Raw genomic sequence first — 13524 nt, 5'->3', positions numbered from 1 at the left:
GGAGGTGAGCCCCTCAAATGGGTAATAATTTCTGTTTGTTTTAAGTTTTAATGCTGTTCCTTACTTCCAGCTGAAAGAACTTTTTCATATTTATTTTTTCATTGTGTTTTTAAACAATGCTAGTAAATCCTGCACTCTCTTCATGGAGATTTTCTTCCCCCGTGACAAATTATCGATGAAAAGTTCCCCCAGCATATCCCCCTCTTCTCAACCCCTCCCCCAACCAAAAAAATCCACCTGAAAACGCCTGTACACCTCCCAATAACCATTACTATATGTAAGCATTGGTCAAAGTTTGTAACTTGTTGCCCCTCCCATGGGGACTGTGAGGGAGTAAGTCGTCCCCAAAGACATAGTTATAAGGTTTTTCGACTACATTGAATAAAATGGCTATCTCAGAATTTTTGATCCGTTGACTTTGGTAAAATACTTAGCGGGGAAGGGGGCCTAGGTGCCCTCCAATTTTTTTGGTCACTTAAAAAGGGCACTAGAACTTTTCATTTCCGTTAGAATGAGCCCTCTTGCAACATTCTAGGACAACTGGGTCGATACGATCACCCCTGGGAAAAAAAAACGAAAAACAAATAAACACGCATCCGTGATCTGCCTTCTGGCAAAAAATACAAAATTCCACATTTTTGTATATAGGAGCTTGAAACTTCTACAGTAGGGTTCTTTGATACGCTGAATCTGATGGTGTGATTTTCGTTAAGATTCTATGATTTCTAGGGGGCGTTTCCCCCTATTTTCTAAAATAACGCAAATTTTCTCAGGCTCGTAACTGTTGATGGGTAAGACTAAACTTGATGAAACTTATATATTTAAATTCAGCATTAAAATGCGATTCTTTTGATGTAGGTATTGGTATCAAAATTCCATTTTTTAGAGTTTTGGTTACTATTGAGCCGGGTCGCTCCTTACTACAGTTCGTTACCACGAACTGTTTGATTCCTACTTATGAGGCCGGCCTGGGAAAATATTTTCAGCTAGATATCCATTTCTTTAAAATTTTACCATGTCTGACAAAGCGCTTCTTTTTGGAGCTGAAACTGACAACATAGCTAATCATAATATTAATAACCTGGGATGTTGGTTAGATTTTACGTATGTAAAGTGGAGAGGTAAGGATATTTCTTCTTTTTTTCAAAATGAAGATTCGGGAAAAATGATTTTTCAAAAATATGATGAGTGGGCGCTTTTCGTTTTTGTTATTCTTTGTAATGAATATGTAAAATTTAGAATAAGGAGGGGGGACCTAGAGTGGGTATATTTTAATTGTTGATTCTTAACACACCTGTAGGTCCTTAATTACATACAAGGAGAATGATAGGACTTAAATTTGGACAAACTTCGGAATAGGACCAGGAATGCAAGCTGGTTTATGCCTGCAAAAACAGGGGTATCTCTTAAAAGGATCTAGTATGATAGGTTAAAATACTGCGAAAATCGTTTATCTGCAGTAGAGCCAAGATTACATATCATTTCTACATTTTTAATTCTAAATATTTCTACAGATTTTATCAATTAGGTTTATAGTTTACCCTTAGCCTTTGCAGTCAAAATCCTAACTGCTAGGCTACTCTTGTAAGTTGATGCAACGTCACCTAAGGCACTTAAATTCCATGTTTAAATTAATTCAAAGTGTATTGTTTTTTTTTTATTCTACATAAAAAGTATTTCACTAAACTTTACGGGAGAAGGTAGCAGAGGATGTTTCCAAAGGATGTTTTGAGATCCCGAAAAAGTGTGTTAATTGGCCTATCTTTTGCCTTTTCCTAGGAAGATCCTTGAACCCTATCTTGCGGGAAATTGACCCTACCTGATCTATAGTTGAAAATTACATGGAGGCTCAGCTCAAAGCACACACAAAATACTATTGGGGGCCGGATGGGGGTTAACATAAGACATACGGAAGTGTTCACTTTTAGTTTATTCACTTTGTGGTGAACCCAAACCGGAGAGTCCCAGCCTATAAAAAAAATGAAAACTGTGTATCTATTATCCTACCCACGTGGACGGATAAACTCCCTATACAACTTGAGAAAAAATAGAGAGAAGAACGTTTATGTAAAACAAAGACAAATATTTATAGTGTATGAAACAAAACATATCTAACTACTTACCAAACTGTACTAGATGAATCTAACAAGAAGAGGGATAATGGGCTCTCTCTTTTCGGAAACATCTTTAGATTTGTCTTTTGTTGAATATATTTTGTCTTTTTGTAATTGCAAGCACTTTAGTTTATTTTTTAGTTTGACAAAGTTAAATCAGTTCCCAAATAATCCTAAACTTTTGAATCTTTCATTTATGATTTTGCGTTTCATACAGAACTGTCATTTACAAACCCGCTGTTGACACATTCAGTCTTTTTCTCACTATGATTGCGAAACAATTTCTCCACTTCTTCAAGAGATTTACCCTTAGTTTCGGGCAGTAGATAATAAACTGAAGGTATACTTATTAAACAAATACTGGCGTATAGCCAAAATACACCCTCTTCATTAATACAGTCAACCATGCTTGAATAAAAAAACACAACTAAAAATAAACAAAATAAATTAAAAGAAGAGGAAAGAGCACTGAATATATTTCTGAAAGAGGGTGGAAATATTTCACTCATTATTAAAAATGGTATAGTATTGTAGCCAATAGAGTGGCCAATCATATACCCCACTATGCTAATCAAAGGTATCCATTGAATATTTCCAACGTTAAAATTATTATTTTTTAAATAGAAAAATAGACCAAGCGGGAATAATGAAAAAAACATGACAACAGAGGATAGTAAAAGTAGTATTCGTCTGCCACTTTTATCAACAATAATCATTGCTGCAGTAGTAAACACAAATTGCACAGCTCCGACTACAATAGCTGAAATATTGTTATCAATGGAACTACCCGAAGCTTTGAATATAGTACCAGCGTGAAATATTATAGCATTAATGCCGGAAAATTGCTGGAAGAACATTAAAATTAGCGATAAGAAAAGTGGTTTGAGGCTCTTAGCCATTTGCTCTAACCCCTTCATGACACTCACATCCTCTTGATTATTGACTGCTTCATTTATGCGGTCTATTTCTTTAGTTATTTCATCATCTTCTGTATCTGATAAGCCTCTTAGCCTACATATTGACCGACGTGCTTCTTCCATACGTTTTCTGTATACTAACCAGGAGGGGGATTCTGGGCAGAAATACATCCCCACGAGCATAAAAACGCTTGAACTGCTTATTATCCAAGCCAGAACATCACATTCGGTAAATTTCCCTGAAAAAAAAGAGTTGAAGAACCAAAAAAGACCCAAGAATAAAGATCAGCCAGTTTAAAATCTTTAAAGTACAAGCCTTGGGAAGCTCAAATATTGAGTTGACTTTTTATTCGTTTAAATACTAGACAGGGAATCAGTGGGTATGTTCTTTTCTTGAATTATAATAATTAAAGAAGGGATAAAGTTAGGTTGAACTAATTAGTAACATTTATCTTTGCATCCATTCTGCGATGTAGAGCGGAAAATCTCTTTAAACCCGATTATAATCCGAGGACATCTCTGTTTACATTCTTCTTTCTTTTCTGCCTATTCACAGTAACTTCGTCAAATCGGGAAAGTGGTTGCTACCCACTGCACCTGCTGTAAAGGCAGCAGTAAGACATGACCTTCTCAGACATTTATGTAGGCTTACAATAATTTCCTACATTTTCTTCTAATAATAATTGCCTCAAGTCAAGATAACATAGCCTATATTCCTTATAGTAATTTTTTTTTAATGATTTATTATATTTTACGGTTATATTATATATGTGCTATATTATATTATACGGTTATATTATATTATATATTATATAAAATATAATTATATTATATTTTATAATATAATAATATATTATATTATAATATCATATTATACTATGCGGCGTGTGCGAATAGTATTTCTCTTAATCGTTGCATTACCTGTTACCATTATGATCTAGAGTAAGCAAGCTGCGTAATTTGTATTGTCCAAAATTATCTCTTTAACAATAATCATTTTCTCTCTCTTTCTAGCTTTCTACGTACCCCTTCTACTGCAAATAGTCATGAGGACAAGCCTCTCATGCGCAGACATGCGCAATGATTACAAAGATAGTTATTTATGTTGTTTTGCCACTCCTATTACAGACAAAATGAAGCAAGTTACCATGTAGATCAGGTGCATCCAAATCTAGGGCGTATCCAGGATTTAATTACCTTGAAAAATTCTCTGAATTCCCCCATAAGAAATAATATGTGAACAATATGTACTAATTGCGTAACTTACATCCTTTTCCCCATTAACTAATGGGTGTCAATGTCGTCACCAGAAATATAGTTATTGGACCTTTCAACTATGCTGAATTAAATTGATATTTTAAAAAACTTCTCAGATGTCTTTGGAGAAACATGGGCGTTTGAGTGGGACCAGGTCTTCTCCAATTCTTACGGTCACTTCAAAAGTGGACTAAGCCTTGACTTCCATTTTAAGGAACTCTCTCCTAATGTTCTTGGCACATTAGTTCAATACGATCCCTCCAGGGGTAAAAACAACAATGAAACAATGATCTATCATCCGCCAAAAATGCAAAATTTCATGGTTTTGGAGATAGAAGCTTGAAACCTCTTCTGCAATTTTCTCAGACTCATAGCTTTTGATGCGCAACATTAAATTTCTTGAACTTTAAATGTTTTGAATCAATGAATACCAATTCTTTAGATGCATCCATTGTTATCAAAACTCAGTCTTTTAGAGCTTCATTTACCACTGGGCTGATTCACTCCTTACTTACAGTTCATTACCCTTGAACTGTTTGAAAGGCTACTTTACACCATCTTGACATATATACTGTATTTCAGAATTGTACATTCAGTTTTATTTTTTGGCCCCTTATAGAATGGAACCCTAAGCCATGGCTTATTCAGCCTATAAGCTAAACATGGGACTGATTTACGAACTTCATGGAATTAGCATTATTGGTATTACTAAAATGTTTATTAAATGATCTTCACTTACTAATCAATATCAGAACAAGAACATCTACTTTTTGGACCAGTGAGTTAGGTGGGAAATGCACTTGAAGGAGTCGTAGCCTCACTGGAGCAAAAAATTGCAATTCAATACCACGGTCAATTGAAGGTTACAAAGCGGACGAGAGTGACACAATTTGGATTATAGTTAGGTCGGTATATATAATATAATTAACTAAACGAAATTAATTATTGAATTCATAAAATCAATTATATTTAATTGAAATTAATTCAATATAAATTAAACGGAGCTTCTCCGCGAAAATTAATTAGTGAATTTGACAATCGACAGCTATTGCTAGGATGACAATCGGACAATCGGAGCTATTTGCTATGAGTTTTGTGCTGAATGTTTTAATTGAAGGTTTTGTATGAATTCAGAAATGTACATCTGACAGAAATCAAAATTAACAATAAAGTCAAACTCGAAATATAAACTGATTACGAAAAATAGGTATGGGGCTCCCGCCTCCTCAGCCCACAAGAGACTACGAGTATGCTTATACTCTTGACTGTCTTATCTAGAAACTAAATGTATTTATCGAATAAAAGCATCGTTTAGGGAATTGTTTTTCTGAATATTTAAAAGGAATGGACAAAACATGAAGAAAACATTGCCGGAAATGAAACCTTTGTGTAACAGAAAAAATAAATGAATTATCACAAAAGTATTATGTTGTGAGATTTTTACAGTAAATAAGTGTGATTTACCCCCTCCTACCTCGCCCCTGGTATAGTTGACATGGGGGAGAGATCAGGGCAGAAGCATGATTTGTTATTTAGTAGGGGACAACTGCCCCCAATACCCTAGTGTTACACTGGGCTAAATATTTGCCCATCGGGGGATCGGGGGTAAGTTACAGCGGGTCTTCAGGCCCAGTTTGTTAGGTACAACTATTTTGCATATCATGTAGCAAGAATTGTATTCTAACCTCACACTGTCCAAATATTTCACCCCAACCCCCTCTAATATGCAAATATATAGTCCAAATTATACATTTCCACCTATTCTTTCACTTCTCTTCGTCTTGTCTCACGCTAAGCTGAAAGAGACTAACGAAAAAAACCGGTTCTATAATGTGTCAATAAATGAGCAACTTGAGAGGTGAGACGTATGTCATACAATTGCCTTTATTTTTCAGGAGAATATTAAATGTTCTTTTATAAATTCTGGACGACCTGTCATTTATTCTGAAATATTTAGTACAAAACGGAGTTGTGACGCCACAATTCAGTTCAAATTTTTTCAGTGTTTTCACAAAAGAGTGTGCGGAGCTAAATCTTGAGATTAATGTGAACAAGTCGAAGATAGTACGCTTTAACCGGCTAAAAAGTGATGTTATGGAGCCAAATGTTCCATTCCTTATAACAAACAGTATCAAGATCCTTGGAGTTACTTTCTCCAATGACTTCAGCTATGCCCCACATATTGAAAACGTGGTTAAAAGTGCAAACGCTAGTCTACAGATTTTAAACGGTATGCGTAGGTTCAGTGCGAACACAAAGAGTATTAAGTATGCATACATAGCGTATGTCCGCCCCATTCTGGAATATGCGTGCCCTGTTTGGGTGCCCTCAGCACTTAGAACAGTGTATCTTTGTCAGGAGCTTGAATCGGTTCAGAAGCGAGCGATATCGATCATCGACATCTAGGACTGCCGTCACTCCAAAACCGGTACAAAACTCTGATAATGAGTTTTGGAAAGTTCTTGCTTTCTAAATCTCAGCACCGTGACATTCTACCTGATCAACCTTTACCGTCAAGAACGAGAAAGCAAGACAAGTTAGTTCCCGTTAAAGAAAGAACAAACCGATATGGTAATTCTTTCGTCCCGGTTTTCGTCAAAATGTACAATAAGAGTTAATATTTATAGTTTGATTTATATTTACAAGTGTAGTTTGATTTTGAATACGTTGTAAAGAAACACAAATCAGCGATAACTGTCAAGTTTTTTCTATTATACCTGTCTACTACTACGACTACTACTAGGAACCAAAAGGTTATCAACTCTCCACCATCAGTTATAAATAATATAATAACTTATAATTATAACTTTATAACTTATAACTTATAAATAATAATAAACTTTATAACTTATATAATTATATATTATAATTATATAATTATATATATAATATTATATTAATAATTATATAATTATTATTATATAATAATTATATAATTATATAATTATATATAATAATATATAATTATAAACTTTATAACTTATAAATAATATAATATAAGTTATAAAATAATATGGATAGAGATAACCATAAATGAGCTTTTTCTGAAACGTGTGGTTTCACGTCATTTGTGTGGCCTTCTGCCACGCCATGCTACTTTGCACTACGCATGGCCTGATTCATACCACACTTGGTTTTCAAAATCATTAATTGGAACGTTAGTAGTGTGACTTCAAACACAACAATGATTGTTGTGAGTACTTATGTTGAAAAAAGTTTTAATTTGCTACTAGGCTTCCCTCCTCTATCCTTGTGGTTAAATTTGACTCAACTTCATGGGGTAGTAAGGAAGATTTTTTATCAATGATGGAATGCGTACAATTCATTCTGCTTGAATATGCAAAATATGAAAACTAATTAAAAAAAAAAAAACAAGAGCCAAGAGCTCATTTGGCACTTGTGACGAGGTTGGAAGTGCCAAGAGCTTCTTTCCACTAAGTTTCATTATGATCTCTCCCCTCTAAGTGTTTTTCAAGAATTCTGGTTCCCCCCTCCAACTCCCCCAATGTCATCAGATCCAGGCGGAACTGACAAAAGCTCTGATACACAAGGTCCTTCTAAATAACAACTTTCATTAAGATCCGATAACCTATTCACCAGTTAAAAATACCTCATTTTTTCTAATTTTTCCAAACTAGCCGTCCTCCCACTCCCCCAGATGATCAAATCGGGGAAGCGACTGTTTCTAATCTAGTCCCTGATATGCCTGCCAGCTTTCAGCGATCTACATATTGATTACGTACTAGTCTTGGATCTTCTTCATGTAAAAATTGGGGTTGTCCAAGATTCGAACTAGAGACTTCTCGCATCCTAAGCGAGGATCATACCCCTAAACCACAAGCCATACTTTAAGAAAAACAATCATTTATTTTATTGGCAAATACAATTCTTCTCAACTATCTTGTTCAATCCCTCCCCACCAGATGGTCGAATCGGGGAAGAGACTATTTCTAATTCAATCTAGTCTGGTCCTTTATACGCCTGCCAACTTTCATCATCCTAGCTTATCTAAGTTCCCGAACTAGTAAATCCTCCCAACTTCCCCAAAGAGAGTGGATCCGGTCCAGTTATGTCAATAGTGTATCTAGGACATGTGCTTATGCTTCCCACCAAGTTTCATCCCAATCTTTACACTCTCAACGTTTTCCAAGATTTCGGGTTCCCCCTCCAACCCCCCCAATGTCACCGGATCCGGGTCGGAATTTATAATCAAAGTTATGAGACACAAGGTCCTTCTTAATATTAAATTTCATCAAAATCCAATCACTCCTTCGTAAGTTAAAAATATCTTATTTTTCTAATATTTGAAATATAACCCCTTCCCAACTTCTCCAAAGAGAGCGAACCCGTTCCAACTATGTCTATCACGTATCTAGGACTTGGGCTTATTTTTCTCACCTAGTTTCATCCCAATCACTCCACTCTAAGTGTTTTGCAAGATTTCAGGTTCCCCCTCCAACTTCCCCCAATGTCACCAAATTCGGTCAGAATTTAAAATAAGAGTCTTGAGGCACAATATCCTTCTAAATATGAAATTTTATAGGATCCAATTACCCGTTCATAAGTTAAAAATATATCATTATTTCTAATTATTCTGAATTAACTGTCCCCCTCTCTCCCCCTCCCAGATTGTCAAATCAAGGAAACTACTATTTCTAATTTAAACTAGGATGTCCCATGATACGCCTGCCAAATTTCATCTTTCTAGCTTATCTGGAAGTGCCCAAACTAGCAAAACCGGGACTGACAGACTGACAGAATTTGTGATCGCTGTATGTCACTTGGCAAATACCACCTGCCTTAACAAGTGTTTTTGACTGAAAGTAGGGAGCAACATTAAAACTTAAAACGAACAGAAATGATTCCGTATATGAAAGGGACTGTCCCCTCGTCAACGCCCTGATCTTTACCCTAAAGTTTTTTTTTATTGTTTTAAAAAGTAGAGTTGTGAGAAAGAGTTAAACTTTAGTGTAAAGAGCAGAGCATTGAAGAGGGAAGAGTCTCTTTGATATTCGGAGTAATTTATGTTCGTATTTAGTATTAATGTCGTTCCTTACTTTTAGTTAAAAAAAAACTTGTTTATTTTAATTTAATTTCTGAAGGTTTTTGAATTAATGCAGTTGTTGATTTTAAATCACCTCTAATGAATAATTAAAACAAAATTTGTATACTAACTTCACTTTTTTTTGGCTAAATGGCTTTCTGAAAATTTTTATCTTTGAGGAAAAAAGGCGGAGGAGGGGGCCTAGTTAGCTCCAAATTTTTTTTGCTACCTAAAAAGGCCACTAGAACTTTTATCTTGATTTACGATCCTTTTTATCAGTAATAAATATATGTAACTAAAAAATTGACTTATATAACAAACTTCTATATTCGCACATTTTTGTTATGTATATTAGGTCGAGGGGGTTCGTCCCCTTACCAATACCTCGTTCTTTACATTAAAGTTCGCATTTTTTTCCAATTCTTTAAGAATGACCCCTGAACCACAAAGGCCGTTTAATTAGAATAAGCAGCTCTTTTGAAATTACTAAAAATATTTTAGCGTAAAGACCGAGGTATAGAGGAGAGGGCGAATCCTTTCATATATTAAAAGATTTCTGTTGGTTTTAAGTTCTAATGTAGCTCCTTATTTTCAGTTGAAAAAACATGTTTTTTTTTATTTAATTTCTGAACGTCTTTGAATTAATGAAGACTTAATTTTGGCTCATCTTACATGAATCATTAAAACGAAATTAGTATATTTAATTTAATTTATTATTTTTTTGCTAAATGGCCTTCTCAACGTTTGGTCAGATGATTTTATTTAAATAAAATTATGGAACACTCACAGTGGGTCCTCTGCTCCATTTAAATTATGTTTGTTTTCTTTTCTTTTAAATTCTACAGATGGAAAAGCAGTGTGAGTAGTATCCCTTTATGAACTATAAAAGCAGCGTATTCCTGGTATACTATTGGAGTTTCATACCCCAGATATCCTTTACACAAATACTAGCAGAGCCATTTGCCGGTGTACTATTGGAGTTGCTAACCCCTTACACACATACTAGCAGTATCCTATCCCAGTGTACTATTGGAATTGCTAAGCCCTCGTATCCCCTGCACAAATACTATCAGAGACCTATCCCAGTGTAATATTGGACTTGCTATTCCCTTGTATCCACCTATACTTCTACAACATCTATAGGGCAGTATTATTTCAAGACACAAAGTGTTATCGCAGCTTCCGGTGATAATAATATTCGTGGAAACATCACTTTGAATGCCAAATATTTGACATAATAGAATAAGAATTGGCACAAGTTATTATCATTAAATAACCAAGTTTGGTCAAGCAACATGTGTATTAAACTAAATTTTGACGAAGACTGTAAATACAAGAGTTTCGTAATCTATGTATTTTTTGTTGTATGCTTAGTGGACGGGGTTTGTTTTTCATACAGTTTCGGTTTATCAAAACCCATTTATAGTCCAATTTAGTTACCGAATTGTATGTATATAATCGTTAGTTTGAAAACCACCCCTTTTTACTAGCTATTCTCGGGCTATTGAGTTCAATCCGTAGAATATGTTGAGCCTGGACCTTCAGGAGATGGTAAAAAACATTATAAAAACTAAAGAAGAGAATTTATCGAATTGTATGTGTTTGTATATCATATTTATTCACAAGTCTTAAAAAAATATCCTCCCTACTACCCATTCTCGAATATTTTGATTCAATCCATGAATTATTTTAGATTTTTTTTCAGTTTAGGTGATTAATTTTTGATTTTTGATTATTGATATTCATTATTGATTACTGGCTATTCATGATTGCTTTTGGATTCTTGACTGTTGATTATTGATTTTTGATTTTCGTTTGTTGACTATTCATCTTTTTACCAACAGACAAAATCTGTCCAGTATTAGGACCTATAGACTTGTATTTTAGTAGTTTAGGAATTAGGGCGTCTTCATTAATTATTTTAATAGATTTTTGAATTGATCAACCTATAATAAAATAGAATTTAAAATGTTGTCTCCAAAAATTAGTCTTGCTTAGTATAGCAGCATGCGAAAATTCATAGCCTGATATTGTTAATTATTGTCTTTCTTTCCTTTTTATATATTTGTATTTTTTATTATTTCTTATTATTTATTATTTAATATTTATTATTTATTATATTTTAATATTTAATATTTTTGTGTTGGGTTTTATGGTGTGGGTTTGCTTCTATGTTTGTACTGTTGCGTTGGTGATTTCTTTTTTAACTATACATAGAACTTAAGAAAGAAAAAACGGGGAAAATTTAAATAAAAAACTGGAACACCCACAATAGTTAAAATATTGGCTCTTTTTTGCTCCATTGTTCCCTTTAAATTATATTTCTCTTTTTCTTTTTTTTCATTTTTCTTTTTTTTTCTCTCTTAAATTCTGCAAATGGAAAAGCAGTGTGAGTAGTATCCCTTTAGGTACTACATAAGCAGCCCTATCCCTGTGTACTATTAGAGCTACATACCCCGCGTTTTCCTCCGTTGTAGTGTTGGAGTTGCTGACGCTCGTACCCCTTTGACAAATACTAGCAAAGCCCTATCCCGGTGTAATATTGGAGTTGTTATTCCCTTGTATCCACGTATACTACTATGACAGCCATAGGGCAGTACTCTTATGACACACACAGCGTGATATCAGCTTCAGTTGGTAAGAATATATCCTGGGGGCATCGCTTGCAAGGAGCTATTTCTCCTATCTTCTTACAACATATACAGTGTTACCGCAGCTTCCAGTGACAGAAAAATCATGGAAACATCGTTTTGAATGCCAAAATATTTGATATAAAGGAATGAGAATTGGCCCTTATTACTACCATTAAATAAATTGAGTTTGATCATGCAACATGTCTAATGAACGAAATTCTGACGAGGACTGTCATATACATGATGTTCGTAATCTATATATTTTCTTGTATGCTTAGTGGACGGGGACTGTTTTTCATACAGTTTTGATTCATCAAAACACATTTACAGTCCCCTTTAGTTACCGAATTGTATGTTAATCATCGTTAGTTTGAAAAACACCCTCCCTACTAGCTATTCTTGGGCTATTGTAATCTATTCGTGGAATAATTTGATCCTGGATCTTCAGACAGTGGTAAAGAACATTAGCAAAACTAAAGAAGAGTATTTACCGAAGTGTGTTTGTTTGTATATCATATATAATGATTAGTTTCAAAAAACATCCCTCCATACTAGGGATTTCGGAATCAATCCATGGAATATTTTAGATTTTTTTGTGATTTTTCGATTATTTATTTTTAATTATTAATTTTTGCCATAGATAGTTGATTATTGATTACTGATATTTGATTATTGACTGTTGTTTATTGATTTTTGACTATTAATATTTTAATTATTGATTATTGATTTTTTGGAGATTAAGAATTTTTTTGCGGGGGTGGGCGACGTTTGAATATTGTATTTTTTGTCATTTTTTTATTTCTGTCTTTAAGTGACATTTCATATGCTTAAAAAATCTGGTTGATATATTTTAAAACATGAAGTGATCGTAAAAGTGTGCATGGTTTTATCAAAGTATTATTAATCATTTCAAGAGTACATTGAACCTTGGGATTATTCTATGAAATAATCTTCTAGTGAAATCGTTTGAAAAATGCATACGTGTTTATCTGATATTATTACATGATCCTTGCTGAATAACTTTTTTTATTCTTTTTTTTCCTATACGGATGCCCTCGTGGTACACTAGACACACAAACTGATAATTAGATGCTTAGACAAATAGACACAAAAACAGATCAAAGACACAAAAACATAAAGAAAACAGAAATACAGGTATGAACAGACACACATACACAAAGGCATCTAGGTACAAATACTTATAGGCTTATAGACTAATAGGCTTCAAAAATACAAAGCGACACAAAAGAACAGAGGAAATCATGATTTAATTTATATTTTAGGAAAATTCCAGCCAGAGAAAGGCTCCTCTGACAGTTTGGTTGGAATATGGTATACTTTCATACACAGACGCCAGCCTGTCATTTCTTCTTTGATACAGTGAATTTCACAGTTATATTTAGGACATTATTGAACATATCTACCATATGACTACATATATACATACGCTACAAGATGTTAAGTGGCAAATGCGAAGTATATTAAAGACAATATTTAGAATCAGTATGTGAAAATAGTGAGATAACAACATTATTGTTATTGTAATTTTAAAAATAAAA

At 34.0% G+C, this 13524-nt stretch overlaps 1 protein-coding gene and 1 long non-coding RNA gene across 4 annotated transcripts in view; one reads left to right on the top strand and one right to left on the bottom strand.

Moving 5' to 3' along the window:
• LOC136038783 (uncharacterized) overlaps nt 1–13524 on the top strand; it is a 141891-nt gene that overhangs the window by 41492 nt on the left and 86875 nt on the right. The window lies entirely within an intron of this gene.
• LOC136038780 (facilitated trehalose transporter Tret1-2 homolog) overlaps nt 954–13524 on the bottom strand; it is a 62886-nt gene continuing 50315 nt past the window's right edge. For all 3 annotated transcript variants that reach the window (XM_065722156.1, XM_065722157.1, XM_065722155.1), the window contains one exon: nt 954–3270. In XM_065722156.1, coding sequence (XP_065578228.1) covers nt 2324–3270 — 947 coding nt within the window. In that variant the 3' untranslated portion in view covers nt 954–2323. The remainder of the gene's footprint in view (nt 3271–13524) is intronic.

Source organism: Artemia franciscana, chromosome 18 (genome assembly GCF_032884065.1).
Source record: "Artemia franciscana chromosome 18, ASM3288406v1, whole genome shotgun sequence".
Lineage (NCBI taxonomy): Eukaryota > Metazoa > Arthropoda > Branchiopoda > Anostraca > Artemiidae > Artemia > Artemia franciscana.
The sequence above is the reverse complement of the archived record's forward strand: the minus strand, read 5'-3'. Positions and strand labels throughout refer to the sequence as shown.